General features: G+C 27.5%; 1 protein-coding gene across 1 annotated transcript in view; it reads right to left on the bottom strand.

Moving 5' to 3' along the window:
* Window positions 1–13,869, bottom strand: part of wcy (WW domain-containing adapter protein with coiled-coil wacky) — an 85,554-nt gene that overhangs the window by 14,873 nt on the left and 56,812 nt on the right. Inside the window, exons 5-8 of the mRNA XM_067263616.1 lie at window positions 12,320–12,450; window positions 10,201–10,286; window positions 6,455–6,736; window positions 2,028–2,276 (exon numbers count right to left, since the gene is read on the bottom strand). Of these exons, the coding sequence (XP_067119717.1) occupies window positions 2,028–2,276; window positions 6,455–6,736; window positions 10,201–10,286; window positions 12,320–12,450 (748 nt within the window). The remainder of the gene's footprint in view (window positions 1–2,027; window positions 2,277–6,454; window positions 6,737–10,200; window positions 10,287–12,319; window positions 12,451–13,869) is intronic.

Genomic DNA, 13,869 nt, shown 5'->3' with positions numbered 1-13,869 from the left:
TTATATTTGAGGTTTGGCAACGTGCTATTACTATGATTTAATTCAATTCTTTTATTTTTAAATAGTTTAATTAGTATAAATTGACTGATAAATGTCTTCTACCATACCATTCTGCAAAGTATAAGGCTAAAACACATTTTCATTCAGTAGTCTTGAGTGTCTAAATTATGTTTAAAGTTTCAGTTTGATCAGGGTTCCTACTCATTTCCACGATTTAAAATTCTCTGACATTTCCAGATTTTCCCCAGATAAAAATCCCAGCATATCTTAACAAAAAACAATGATGTTTATAAGTGGTTTTGGCTTTGTTGACTAAAGTGATTTTAACTTTGTTCTACAAGGTCATATTTGATCTCGCAAAAAGGTGTACTAAAATATTTTTTCCCAAAAACTTTTCGGGCATTTTGGGCCCACTAGATTTTTCTATATTTGACAAATCAAAAGACAAAAATCACTTATATTTTGACTTCTAATCATTGTAGAATAATCAGTGAAGACTTACTTAAAAGAGAATCATTCATACACTATAATCAATAGTGCTGTGCTAATAACATATTTGGAATACAGAAAATCCTAGTTTATTCGAAATCCTGTTAGTTCATAACTGTACTTTTGTCCCACTTGGGAATATAGATTTACATGTTAAGGAATTCAGTTACTTCAAAATTCTGTCCAAACTGTGACAGAACTGTGAACTCATTTGTTTAGATCAAAGTGCCTCCATGCTATCAGAGAACAATAGACCAAGAATAACTAATCTGGTCAATATGTTTGTACTTTTACAGGAACACATTTTTGGGTATCACCTTACCCATGGACTACTCTTTTCCTCTTATTTCATAAAATATAGTTAAATTTTGGAATTATAAGATTAAACTACAAGTACCATATTTGAGATATTTGTAGGGTACTAGGCTACAACATTTACTCAAGTGCAGAACAAGCTAAAAATTTTTCAATGAAAAATAATCACTAAATATTTAAAATACATTCATAAATACAATAGAATTCCTATTATCCAAGGTAATTTATCTCATTACTAAAAATTCTGATAAAATGAATATGGCCATCTCAGATTTAAAACTTATGAATATAATATAAAAGATTTATATGGAATAATTTTTAATCATCTTTTTATATAAGAACAACATTTTTTACATCTTTTTTTAATATATCTAATTTGCAGATAATTATTTAATAATTATCTGTAAATTAGGTATATTTCATTTAGCTGTAAATTTCATTTTGAAGTTAAAATTATAAAATCATTTTAACTTCAATATGAAATTATTGTAATTCAAAATGCAAATGTTTTCACTAATAATGTTTTCTTTTTGTTGAAATGTCCCTTTCAATTTTAAATACTTCTTACTTCACTCATATCTTATGCATTTTAATTTAAAAATTTTTATAATGTAATAATTATTTATGGTTTCATGATATATACCAGAATAAATATTTATCTAATAATTTTTTCTATTTTTATTATTCTAACTTTTATTACTACATTTATTTTGATTTAATATTTCTTTTTAAAATATAGGCCAACAAATTTATACATTAATTAAAAAAAAGTATGTTAAAAAGATTAAAATATCTTTTTACATGACATATTTTTTTTTTTATTAATGTGTAAATTCATCAGCCTATATTTCCAAAAGAAATATTATATTTTAACTGTTTTGGACTTGTCACTGGAGAACTTTTAGACTGTTTTGCATGTTTTTTTTTGCAGAGGTGTAGCCTCTAAAGAAAGATCATCTCTTGTGGAAGACTGTTGTTCCTGGTGATTGGACATGGGAAAAGTAAAGACATTTTAGTCTTTTTACATATTTTTTTATTTTGATTTAACCTAAAATCTTTTCAAGTTCAGATAATCCTAGTCAATAATACCAAAAACTATTGAATTTGATACAAATAGATTTATTCAGATTAGTTTAATAGTCAATATAAATATGTTAACTAGTTCATGATGATAACTGATATTAAGAATATTAGTATTAACTTTAAAAAAAATTTACACTCACCATCTTGAGGTGATAATTCAGACAGATTTGGTAGACCTTTGGTTCCTGCAAGCTGAGATATTAATCTTGGAAGATTTGCTAGTGTAACTTGTGATGGAGATAATAATTGAGTTTGAGAAATTTGAGGAGTTGTTTGATTAGGTAGATGTGATGAATGAGAAACAGTCACTGGTTGATAAACTTCTGGTAAATTACTTGTTGGAGTATCACCACTCCCTGGTGATATATCCATGTCATGTGTTTGGGAAGCTAAAATCATTTTGAACAAAATGTATTAATATATATATATATATAAACCTTTTTTCAGAGGTTTCACACTTTCTATATTTTATAATTATAGATTGTTTTAAATAAGTTTATACATAAACATTTTATGCAACTTAATACAAATACTCTGGAACCTGATTAATTTGATCATCATCCAGCATGGAGATTTGCATGCTAAATCAAATTGGTTAACTCAAACAGGGGGGTTTTGAAACAGTATTTTCATAAACTTTCCAGAATTTCAATTTAAATAGAATAGTTAACATTCATCTATCAAAAAACTAATCAGAAACTTTATAGAAAGCATGGAAATCATGTATGACTAAAAACAAACATTGTGTCATGTGATGGTATGCAGAGAATAATGGCTTCCAGACAGTATATAGCATTTGTGACTACATACTGGCATTCAAACCTGCCTTCTGAAAAATTTTTTTGTTTTATTTCATTGCTGATGATTTTTCAGACTAGCTGACATAATAAATAATGAATTTTTGAGAAATTCATTTTAAAAATATAACAATCATAAAGACTGGATTTTTATGATAAAAAGTAAAGAAAGATTTATTCTAGACAAAAAATATTGCAATTAGAAAATCCTTACTAAACACTTAGAAGTAAACAGATCAATTATTCAGGAAAGCATTTCTTGATATCTTATTTAATCATTTGATTAAGTGTTTGAGTTTCTGGACAACACTGAGAGCATTACATTGATGCAACGATTCTGCATAAGACCCATAAAAATACCATATGGACAGTTTATTACAGATCACCAATAAACCAATAAACAAAATCTTGATTTCTAGCTGAACCTCCATAACCTGAAACTTTTTAATTCTAAGTCTGAAATTTTCCCCAACCGATTCAACTTAACCAGGTTCCATTATACTATCTAATGCAGTACAATAAAAATATAAAAGTAATTTCAAATTTTATTTTTACTTTTTTGATATTAAGTAATAATCAGTTCTTATAACTAACTTCATCATAAATCAAATAGTACGAGCCAAATTTTTTCCTACTTATTTCAGTGGGAAGAAATTTGTTTTATCTTGTTTGAATATGTTTAAAAAAAATAAACAAACAAATAAACTTGTGTGTCACTCAAAACATACACTTATTGAAATACAGTGGGTTGAATAAGAAATCAATACTTTTTTCATCATCATCTAAAGTTGACAGAATGATGATTAAAGCTACTGAGTATAACAGATTGATCTAGCTGCCAAATTGAATCCTGGATTGAAGCTGGGCACACAAAAAACTTTACAAATTTAAAAAATAACTTTTTTGTTTGGAAATCACTTGCTTTTAATTTCAAAATTATTAACTAATAAATTTATTTAATATTGTAATTAAACTGTTTCATTATTTTTGTTATTAAAAAATTAATAATAATTATTTTGTAAAACTGCAGATTTTTAATCGAAAACCTCCCAATCCTGTAAACTTCTGGTTTCCTTGCCAGTGGAATAGTCAGGGCCAGTGTCATCTACCATTCTGGGAGGTTTGAGATCAAATCCCAGCAAATCAAAAAACCCCAGGAATTTTTGAAGGTGGTCGGTTCCAGATGTTAGAACCTGTGCCTCATTATGGACCTGGAAAAAAGTCCTCTATCTGCCCTGTGGGCACTAAGAGGTAACAAAAAATTTGTAGTTTTGCAATACACATGCCAACTTTCTTAACTAGGCATTCAGTGTTGTCACAACATACAAAGCACTGAGTATAAAAAATGAACTAATTTTGCAAATTGGAGTGAACATTGCTGGTGTGGCATATGTCCGATGGCTCAAAATGTATCTTTTATAAATTTATAACACTTCCCCGCAGGGTGGGGGAATTTTAAAAAATCCCTTAGTGTACACTTTCTTGACGTACCCTATTAAAATGCAATCAAAAATGCAAAAAACCACATCTAAAATAGTATAATAGAAGCCCAGTTCTTCACGGTAAGCCTTAATTTTGTCCCTCTCCCCCACAAGGGAAATTTTGACATCTATATTATATAAAAACACATATATTCAAATGCAACATTGTGTCAAAATTTCAAAGCAATCAGTGAGAAACTTTTGGAGATTAGCTATTAGGAACAAACAAACACGTACATTTTTATTTATAAATAAACAACAACTAACCCGTTACATATAAAGATCAACAACTGCCGAATTATCGGGCTAGCAAATGGCTATAGTAATATTAATAATTAAAGTTAATTTTCTACTAGAGTTAGGCGTTAGGTGCCATCTCTTGCTAAATTTAATAATTAGAATTTAATTAAATAATTTAAATAAATTTAAGCCTAACTGGAAGAAAAGAATCGGCCCGATTAATTCTTAATTATTAATATTACTATAGCCATTTGCTAGCCCGATAATTCGGCAGTTGTTGATCTTTACATTTTTATTTATATAGATTTACTTACTTATGTATTTATTTATAATTGATATGAGCTTTCAAAATCAAAATTTGTTCCATCAAATGTGTTCCATACATCAAATACCTTCTAGAAAAACTGTTAAGCTTTTGGTTCTTTTAAAAAGTAATTTCCTAAAGATTGTTTAAGATGATTGAAAACATTTAATTGAAGAAATTTTTACTGCATTAGATGGCTATAGGGTTGATAGGATTATAGTCATTAAATATTTATTTTATCATCATTGTTAAATTCACTACTAACTAAACATTTATCTAGTGAAAACAAAAATTATTAAATTCAAAAGTTATTTGAAAAACATCCATTAATTAAATTGATAATGTAAATTTACAGTAATAGCTGTAAACATTATGAAGTTAAACACAAAGTAAAAAGTAACCATGTGTAATGAAGTAAAATGTCTAAAATTAAACATATACTTTATAAATTTTAAAAGAGAAACTGAATTAAACTAAAAACCATCGGCAGAAAGTAAATTCTTAATCTATACTAATAAAAAGGAAATGTTTGTAAGTTTGTATGTAACAGGTAATCTCTGAAACTACTCATCCGATTTCAAAAATTCTTTCATCAATATTTAGAATGGACCTTCAGGGTGGACATAGGATGTATATTATTCCGTTAAACATTCATATAAATTAAAAAATATCGTCTAGGATTAAGGTTTTTATGTCCAACAGATGGCACTAACTCTGACAAACTAAGTTTGCTTTACTGTGAGGATGAACTAAAGCAGATCATCTATCTACCTATATAAATAAAAATGTAATGTTCGTTTGTTCCTACCGATTCCTTTGAATTGACAATGTTGCATTCGAATACGCACGTGTTTTTATATAATATACATGTCGAAATTCCCCCCCACTGGGGAGATGGACAGGATTAAGGCTTACCGTGAAGAACTCAGCTTCTATTTATACTATTTTAGATGCGGTTTTTTTGCATTTTGATTGCATTTCAATAGGGAACGTCAACAGAATATACACTAAAAAGGGATTTTTCAATATTCCCGCACGGGGGAGAGGAACAGGATTAAAGCTTACCATGAAGAACTTGGTTTCCATTGAACTATTTTAGATGTGGTTTTTTGCATTTTAATAGGATATGTCAAGATAATGTATACTAAGAAGGGATTTTTTGAAATTCCCCCATGGGGGGAAGTGTTATACATTTATATTAATTACATTTTGAGCCACAACAACACGTGGCCGGGTCTACTAGTTAAACAATAATCTTATTCTGAATAAAATCAAAATATGAACTAATAAATAGCAGATGCATATAGTTAAATATAACCAACTCTTTCATAATCTACAATCTATCAATGAACAATTGATAAATGAAAAATATTTAAAAGATTTCAAATGATTGAAAATGTCATTTTTCATTCATTTTAATAATGCCCACCTATGCCAAACTTATTTGACAAAATTTAACAAATTTAAATATCTATTATTATTAATCAATTGATACATCAAATCTAAGAATAGAATATCTTATTTGTAGCCCAAAACATGATAAAAATCCCACATTTATATTTCTGAGCTAATTTTTTTACAAATACTTTTAGTGATAATTCAATGGCAAAAATAATCCAATTACAATTTTATTTTTAGAAATTATATAAACTTAAATATATGAAATTAAAAAAAATCAGTTGTATAAATCTTATTTAATAATGAATTTCTCAATATCAGTTCAATATTAAAAATTATAAATTTACCTTCACTTCCACGTCTACTCTCTGTTCTCTTAAATCGATCACATTTTTCTCCCAAAACAGGATGAAGTTCCACTTTTTCTGCGAGGTCTGTACTTCTAACTGACGAAGTAATAACTTTATTTGTAATAGAAGTTGGATGGGCATGTTCATTATGAATTTTAGCTGTTTGATGTTGTTGTTGTTGCTGCTGCTGCTGTTGTTGCTGCTGCTGCTGTTGTTGCTGTTGATGCTGATAAGCATGAGATGATCGATCTGTACTTGTTGTGGAATGTTTTTCTGACACTAGAAAGAAGAAGAAATTTTTCAATTCAAAACAAATAAAAAAGATACTATATTGCTTTATTATTCCAATTTAACAGTATTTATTAATTAAATAAAATAATGATGGATTTTTAAATATTCATATACAGTATGTAGACAATCTGTTTTAGTAGGTTATAATGCTGAAATGTGGGAGGAAAGTATAGGAATAAAGTAATAGATACTGGATAGTGGACTGTAGTTTTAGCATGTCATTATAATGAATATGCTTAATGGAAAGGGACAGCAGCAATAAAAGGATACTCTAATGGAAACTGTGTTATCAAGATTGATTGATAAAATTAGTGCTGATAATTGTAAAAAATGAATGTAATTTTTGAAAAAAACTGTATGTTAAGCATCATTTATATCTACATTATTAATTTTAGGTTGTAGATCATGTTTCATATAACACTAAAGGGAGATGGCAGAAATAATGGTTTTAATGGCGTTATGTATCAGTTGAAAAAGTTGTAAATTACCACAGTATGACTACATTTACAGCATAATAAAAGAGTAAAAGTTTATTTCTCAAACATTTTCAATATCAATCCTCATTGGAAAATTTATAATTCAAAAATAAACAAAAATTTTATATACATATACATATATATTCCTGTGGAAGGTTAAAACTAAAAATGCTCAATAAATCAAATTTTACTGCACTGTAAAGATAGTCATACTGTGGTTATTAATAGTGCATCTACTAACAGTAGGTTGTAAATTAAAACCAATAAAGAAAATAATATTGTTTTGTTGGCAAAATGTATACTAGTTTTAATTGTTGAATAAACATTGGTTAGTATATGATATGTTGTTGGTTGGGGTTTATGAACCAAAAGTTTAATTAATAATGCTTTTGTTTTATATAATAAAAACCACTTATTTTTGTAATATAAACTATTTGGGACATGTTTCAACTATCACAATTAAATCTATTACAAAATCTATTTTAAAACTAGATTTAAAACTGACTATTTTGTTAATATAGCAGAAGCTTGATTATCCAACAAACTTTAAAATTCTGGAATTTATTTAAATTTTAAAATTATTATTGTAAAATTATTAAAATATTAGAAAGATTGTTATTATTACCATATCAAAAAAAAATTTTTTATGGTATTTTACAGTTCAAATTGCACTTTAAGTATAATCAAATATTTCATATTGATCTAGTTGTTACAATATTTGAATACTAAAGTTCTGTCTAATATTAATGAATTTTTAGTTTATAATTTATTTTGAAACATTCAACAATTAATTCCATATAAAGTTGACACTTTTACCATTAAAAAACTCTAGCAGCACTTATAAGCAATTAACAAATCTTTTATTTTGGTCTCTTGCATTTAATACAAAATTTAAAATACAAGAGTTTCTATATTATTTAAAATCTCTTGTGTTTCTACAGAAAAATATTTAATGAGTTCAGTAAAGTAAAATAAATTAATGCACAAAAAAACTTATAAATCAATTTTTATTTAAAAAAATTTTTTTTACTATAAATATCTTTAGATTTAGGTGTCAGTCAACAAATTAAATAATAACTAAATTAACAGGTTTTCATAAATATAAAAATATGTAGACAATATTAAATGTCTTCATCTGTTCATTGCTGCAATCACCAGTGACAATCCAAAAAACAATTTTCACTTACAGATGTTCTTTTATTTGAGGCAAAAATTTATATTATATTATAATTTTCAGAATAACCATTGCCAAAGAACCCTTTTTTAAACCATTTACATTTTTTTGCACGGTGGATCTCAAAAGAAGTGAAAATTGTTTTTTTGGATTTTGCTGGTAATTGAAACAATGGACAGATGAAGACATTTACCGTATTACTTGCTATATGCAAGTAAATACGGTAAATGTCTTCATCTCGGATAAAAACCTCATCTTACTCGTATTTACTTGCTATATGCAAGTAAATACGAGTAAGATGAGGTTTTTATCCATTTTTCACTACTTCAAAAACTTAGGTTGTCCTATACGCGTGAGCAAAAGATTCTTTTCATTTTTGTATGATTTTTGTAAACTGTGTATTTGCATTTTTTCATTCTTGTGTCAGGAGCAAAGATGAATAGCAATAGAAAAAGCAAAGTTTATGAATCGAATTTCAAAATTACATGGGAGCCCAATATAAGTTTTAATTCATTCCCACATGAAAACAGATGATTATTTGGAAATCAGAATTTGAAGAAACTCATAAGTGTAATCGACAAAGAGCGAATTTAACTATTAAGAATTGTCAAAAAAAGGTTCCTGATTATCCACCTTTACATGAACAAATTATGTTATCAATTTTACAAGATTTTTCCTTAAAGTTTAAAATGTTGATAATTTTTGTGGGACATTGTGTGGATTTATGTTCAATTGACATTAAATGTTATTTGTTATTAAACGAAATAAAATTAGATTTATTAATACAATTCTAATTTTCTTTATTTTGATCTTTAAAGTCACACCTTGTCCCATAATGTACTTTTATATTTATTGTAAATAACTGCTAGCCAACTGTAATTTTAGGTTTTAATAAATAAATATATGTAAAATATCTGTTTTAATAAATGAATATTTCCAATTCCAAGAAATATGTCTTTCATTATGTTCAGAGCTATAGAGTCAGTAAAAAATTGGGTTGCTACCTCTAGAAGTCTGTTTTGATTGAGGATTTGCATGAACAAATTTTAAAGAAGTTTTTCATATGTACTTTGATTATATTAAGCTAGAATAGCATTTTGTCACTACCAAGTGAATCATCAGGCATTCCTATCAAAATCACTGAAAAGTACTTATCTTTTTTCATTATCATCACTATCATCATCCACTTCAGCCTCACAATGATACACATAATATTTTCTATCTATGATTATAGTAAAGTGTTCAAAAGTACCAAATTTAACCCAAGTTATCTTAGCCATTTTAAGTGAGTCTTTTATAACAAAACTTTAGAATTAGCTAATACAAAATGTATTTGAATATACATTTCTGAATAAAAAATCAACAGCAATTAAATTATTGTGGCATCATAATCATGTCAGGCTGCAATTTTTAATCATATTTTCATTAATAAACATGTGACTTCTGGTCCAGACCAGAAGTTTGTATGTAGTTCTATAGGTATGTAGTTATTGTAACTATAGGTCTGCAATTTGAAAATTGCAGCCAAATTAATGACATGAAAAATAAAGATCATGAAGCAGGAGAATCATCATAAAATAAAATCTTGCATTACAGAAGGTTCCTATAATGCAAGGTAGGAGGTTATTAAAACTTTAACCTAAATGATATAAAATACAAGGAAAAAACACCGGAGTTGGTCCTTTTTACTGACACCAACTCCATAACCCTGATTATATGATTTATGCAATTAATGTAAAATAAATTAAAACAAATATTCTGTAAAGGAATTATGTATTTATAAAAATTAACTATATACATACATCTGTTACTAACGGTAGAGGACTGACGATCATATACTTTTTCCTTGGATCTATTAGATTCATTTGGTTTGTAGAGACCTTGCTGTCTTTAAAGAAAAATAAGTAAATTAATTTAATGAAAAACACTGAATAAAAATAACAAAGTATATATATATATATGTGTGTGTTTCAAATTAAAGAAATAAATATATATAGAACATTTAAAAGAATATATAACTTATATAAAATATTTAGCTTAAAATTGTCACAACACTTTCTATTGCAGGGGGGAAAAAGAATGTTGACACAGGGAATTAATGAATCATCACAAAAGTTTTGAACAAGTGAGCAAAGCAAATATGGAGTTGAGCTGTCCATTCTGTGGGAGGTAGAGCAAAAGAGAATGGAGTGGGAGTTGGCCCCTCACAGAAGTTGAACTGTCATGAAATTTTTCTTATAAATAGTCTATATTGGAAACAATTGGGCCGAGGCCAAGCCCTTGGGATAAATGTGTGAAGTAAATTGTGTATCTATGGAATTGGAACTTTTTCTGTGGAATGTTCAAAAAAATTGTGATGTTTAACCAATTAAAAAATAAATAAATAAATAAAAATATTTTTTTGAGATGCAAAATGGACCTTTTGAATTGAGGTGCATTATCAAAACTTGTTATAAAATCTGAAGGTTATTCTACACAGATCTTTCAGATTTTCTCCATCAAAATCAAATACAAAAGTTCTTTTACGTAATTTGAATAAAAACAGTTTTTTCCCTATTACTTTGAGTGTAGAGGTTCATTTCAAAATGACTCTGAACTTAGTTTAAATCATGGAATCCTCATTTAGAATTGGACATATGAAGATATACTATATTTTTGCAGATTGTCTAGCATGTTGGTCTATCAGAGGGAGACCAGAAAATCAGATATTTCCATATGGTAAAAATCAGCATGCCAGTTTATCCCAGGGGAATGCCAACAGGCCAGTTTAAGTTAGGTTATGTATCCCTCTTAAGAGGACATATTAAAAAATGAGAGAGTTACATGATGTAAAAACAAATAGGTTTTAATTCTAAAACTGGATCTAAAACTATTCATTGTTGAGAAGAAGATAAAATTCTTCTTTCCAACAATGTAAAATACTCCATGAAATTCCAAAAGTGCTTTTTTGTTTATTTAATTGTAATTGGATCAAAAAATTCAAAAATAAACATATTAAATTTAAGAAACTCCCTGCAAATTATCTCAACTTGCATTGATTAACATCCACTTTGTGTGAAATTTGAGAGGAAGGTGTTATTTTTGAGGTCAGGGTAGATGGTCTGTGTAGCCCACACTCACAACTACTACTATTACTACTACTATAAAAATCCATCACTACTAATCCACTACTAATGTCAATAAGTTGCTAATTGTTTTGTTGTCCTGTAAAAGAAGACACTCTTCCTGATTTTACATCACCAAGTTATAATATTGTTATTTTATTGTACTTTAAAGAATGTTTTCTCTAACATTTATTTAACAAATAGTTTTGTTAGATCTGATTAATTTTGTATTTTAGTTGCAGTTAAATTAATATGCCAGTTACTCTGGGGTTTCAGGCATTCTGGTCTCCCGTTCATATGCGGCATGCCAATCATTCCGCAAAAATATGATACATATTGAAATTTCTGTTATGAGTCTATACTGGGAACAAGTGGTAAAGAGAACAGAGAGATGGGCTGCTGTAGGCAGCCTGGGTTTTGTCCCTAGTTATTATATAATCTTGAAGTAAACTAAACTATATAATTAACAGAATTAAATGTTAAGATATTTTATTAAATATTAATTCTATAAATATACTTAATGAATGTGATCCACACAAAAATTTTATGACAACAAAATAAAATTATCAAACCCAATGAAATTTTCCCTTATAGAATTTTAAAGAACTTTATTACAAAGTATTTTAAAAAATAAATCAAACAATCACTGAAAGCACAATTTTTCAGATACATTCATAAAAAAATCCACCAAATTTATATTAAATTTAGACAATTATCCAGTAATATTCTCAATTGTTTTTGATAAAAAAATTTTAATATTTTAAAATATTAAATTTAAGTTTAATCACAGAGATCAAAGTAAAACTAAAACACTTACTTCTCCCAATCAATCCACTCTTTTGGTTTTTCCCATTGGGAAACTTCTGTTTTACAATTGTAATAGTATTTTTTTCCAGATGAACTAATGTGTTCTGACCAATCACCCACTTGAATTCTCTTCTCTTTATCCTGGAAGAATCATTCATTTGCATCATATATTAAATGAAACAAAATTTGAACATTAACTTAAACTAATACCACTGTAACAGAGTTATCAAAATTATATGGTTCATGGACCACTTAATTAGAGTTAGAGACATGAAAGATTGCTATGCCTCCAGCCATTTCTTATCTGTACAAATCACCATCTTAGGGTGCATCCACACATTGCTATTCACCAGATGTTGAACATAGTTGATGAATACCAAGTAATGTTGATGGTTTACTCATGACATCTATTTGGTATTCACTGTTTCCCAATTCTTGTTGGTAAATTGTACCAAATCAATGGAGATGAAAATTTACCTCCATGCATTCATATTTGCATTCATGTATTTTCTTGTTTTTGATCATAATGTTGCTATTTTAGTTTTTTTTTTTTAAAAACTAGGTATAGTTTATTATTTTTTAATTTAGTTTATTTTTTCTATGTAGTTTTATCTAATTGTTCTTTTTTTGTAACATAGCTTTATTATTATTATTATTTTTTTAAATTCCTTACTTTTTCATGTTCACATTTTTATGCTTTGGTGAAGTGATACCACCCATCATCATCTTTTAGATTTCTTTTTTTCATGAACAGATGTGAACTACACATAACAGGCACAGTCATAAAAGGCAAAAGACAAATTACTGTTTGAGAATTGTCCATTTTCTAAATCTCAGATGAACATTCATCATTCCTGCAACAAACTAATGCTCAGTAAAAATCATGTGTCTATCACATGTGTTAGCTGAGTGAAACCCTTTAGAGAAAGGCAAATATTTGGCATTTGGCAAATACTAAATATGTGGAGATGTCCTTAGGTATGTACCAAAAGTTCTCTCTTGCTTTAGGTTACTGAATAGACAAGTGGTGTATAAAAATATCCTTTCCTTTGGCTAAACAACATAGAACTGCATTTTAGAAAAATGACTTGATCAGTCCATGAACCATACTTTGAGAACCAATAGTTCAAGCAATATTTTGTCTACAATATTGTATATTCAAAAATATTAATTACTCAACAAAGTATACATTTCTAAATTAAAAAAAAAAGATATAAAAATGAAAAATTTTAAGACTGATTAGTACATAGAATAAAAAATATAAAAAAATAAAAATACCCAGTAAAATCAACTGTAGGAAGTGACTATAAAAAAATATATGTATGTATTAATACAATAGTTATGTGATAATAGCATAACAATGGTTTGTTAAGTCAGAGCCAATTGCATAAAATGCTTGCAAACTATTAACTAATAGCCATGCCTCATCTTGTTAATTTGGTTGCTTAAAAGAAATAATGATGACTTTACTAGCAAATATGTTTTCATAATCTTGCTAAAGTTATTTGTGGATAAATTCATCCACAAATCATTTACCAGACAAGATGGCCATATTTATTT

The sequence above is a fragment of the Centruroides vittatus genome, unplaced genomic scaffold, assembly GCF_030686945.1.
Source record: "Centruroides vittatus isolate TY-2023 unplaced genomic scaffold, ASM3068694v2 contig_1035, whole genome shotgun sequence".
Lineage (NCBI taxonomy): Eukaryota > Metazoa > Arthropoda > Arachnida > Scorpiones > Buthidae > Centruroides > Centruroides vittatus.
The sequence above is the reverse complement of the archived record's forward strand: the minus strand, read 5'-3'. Positions and strand labels throughout refer to the sequence as shown.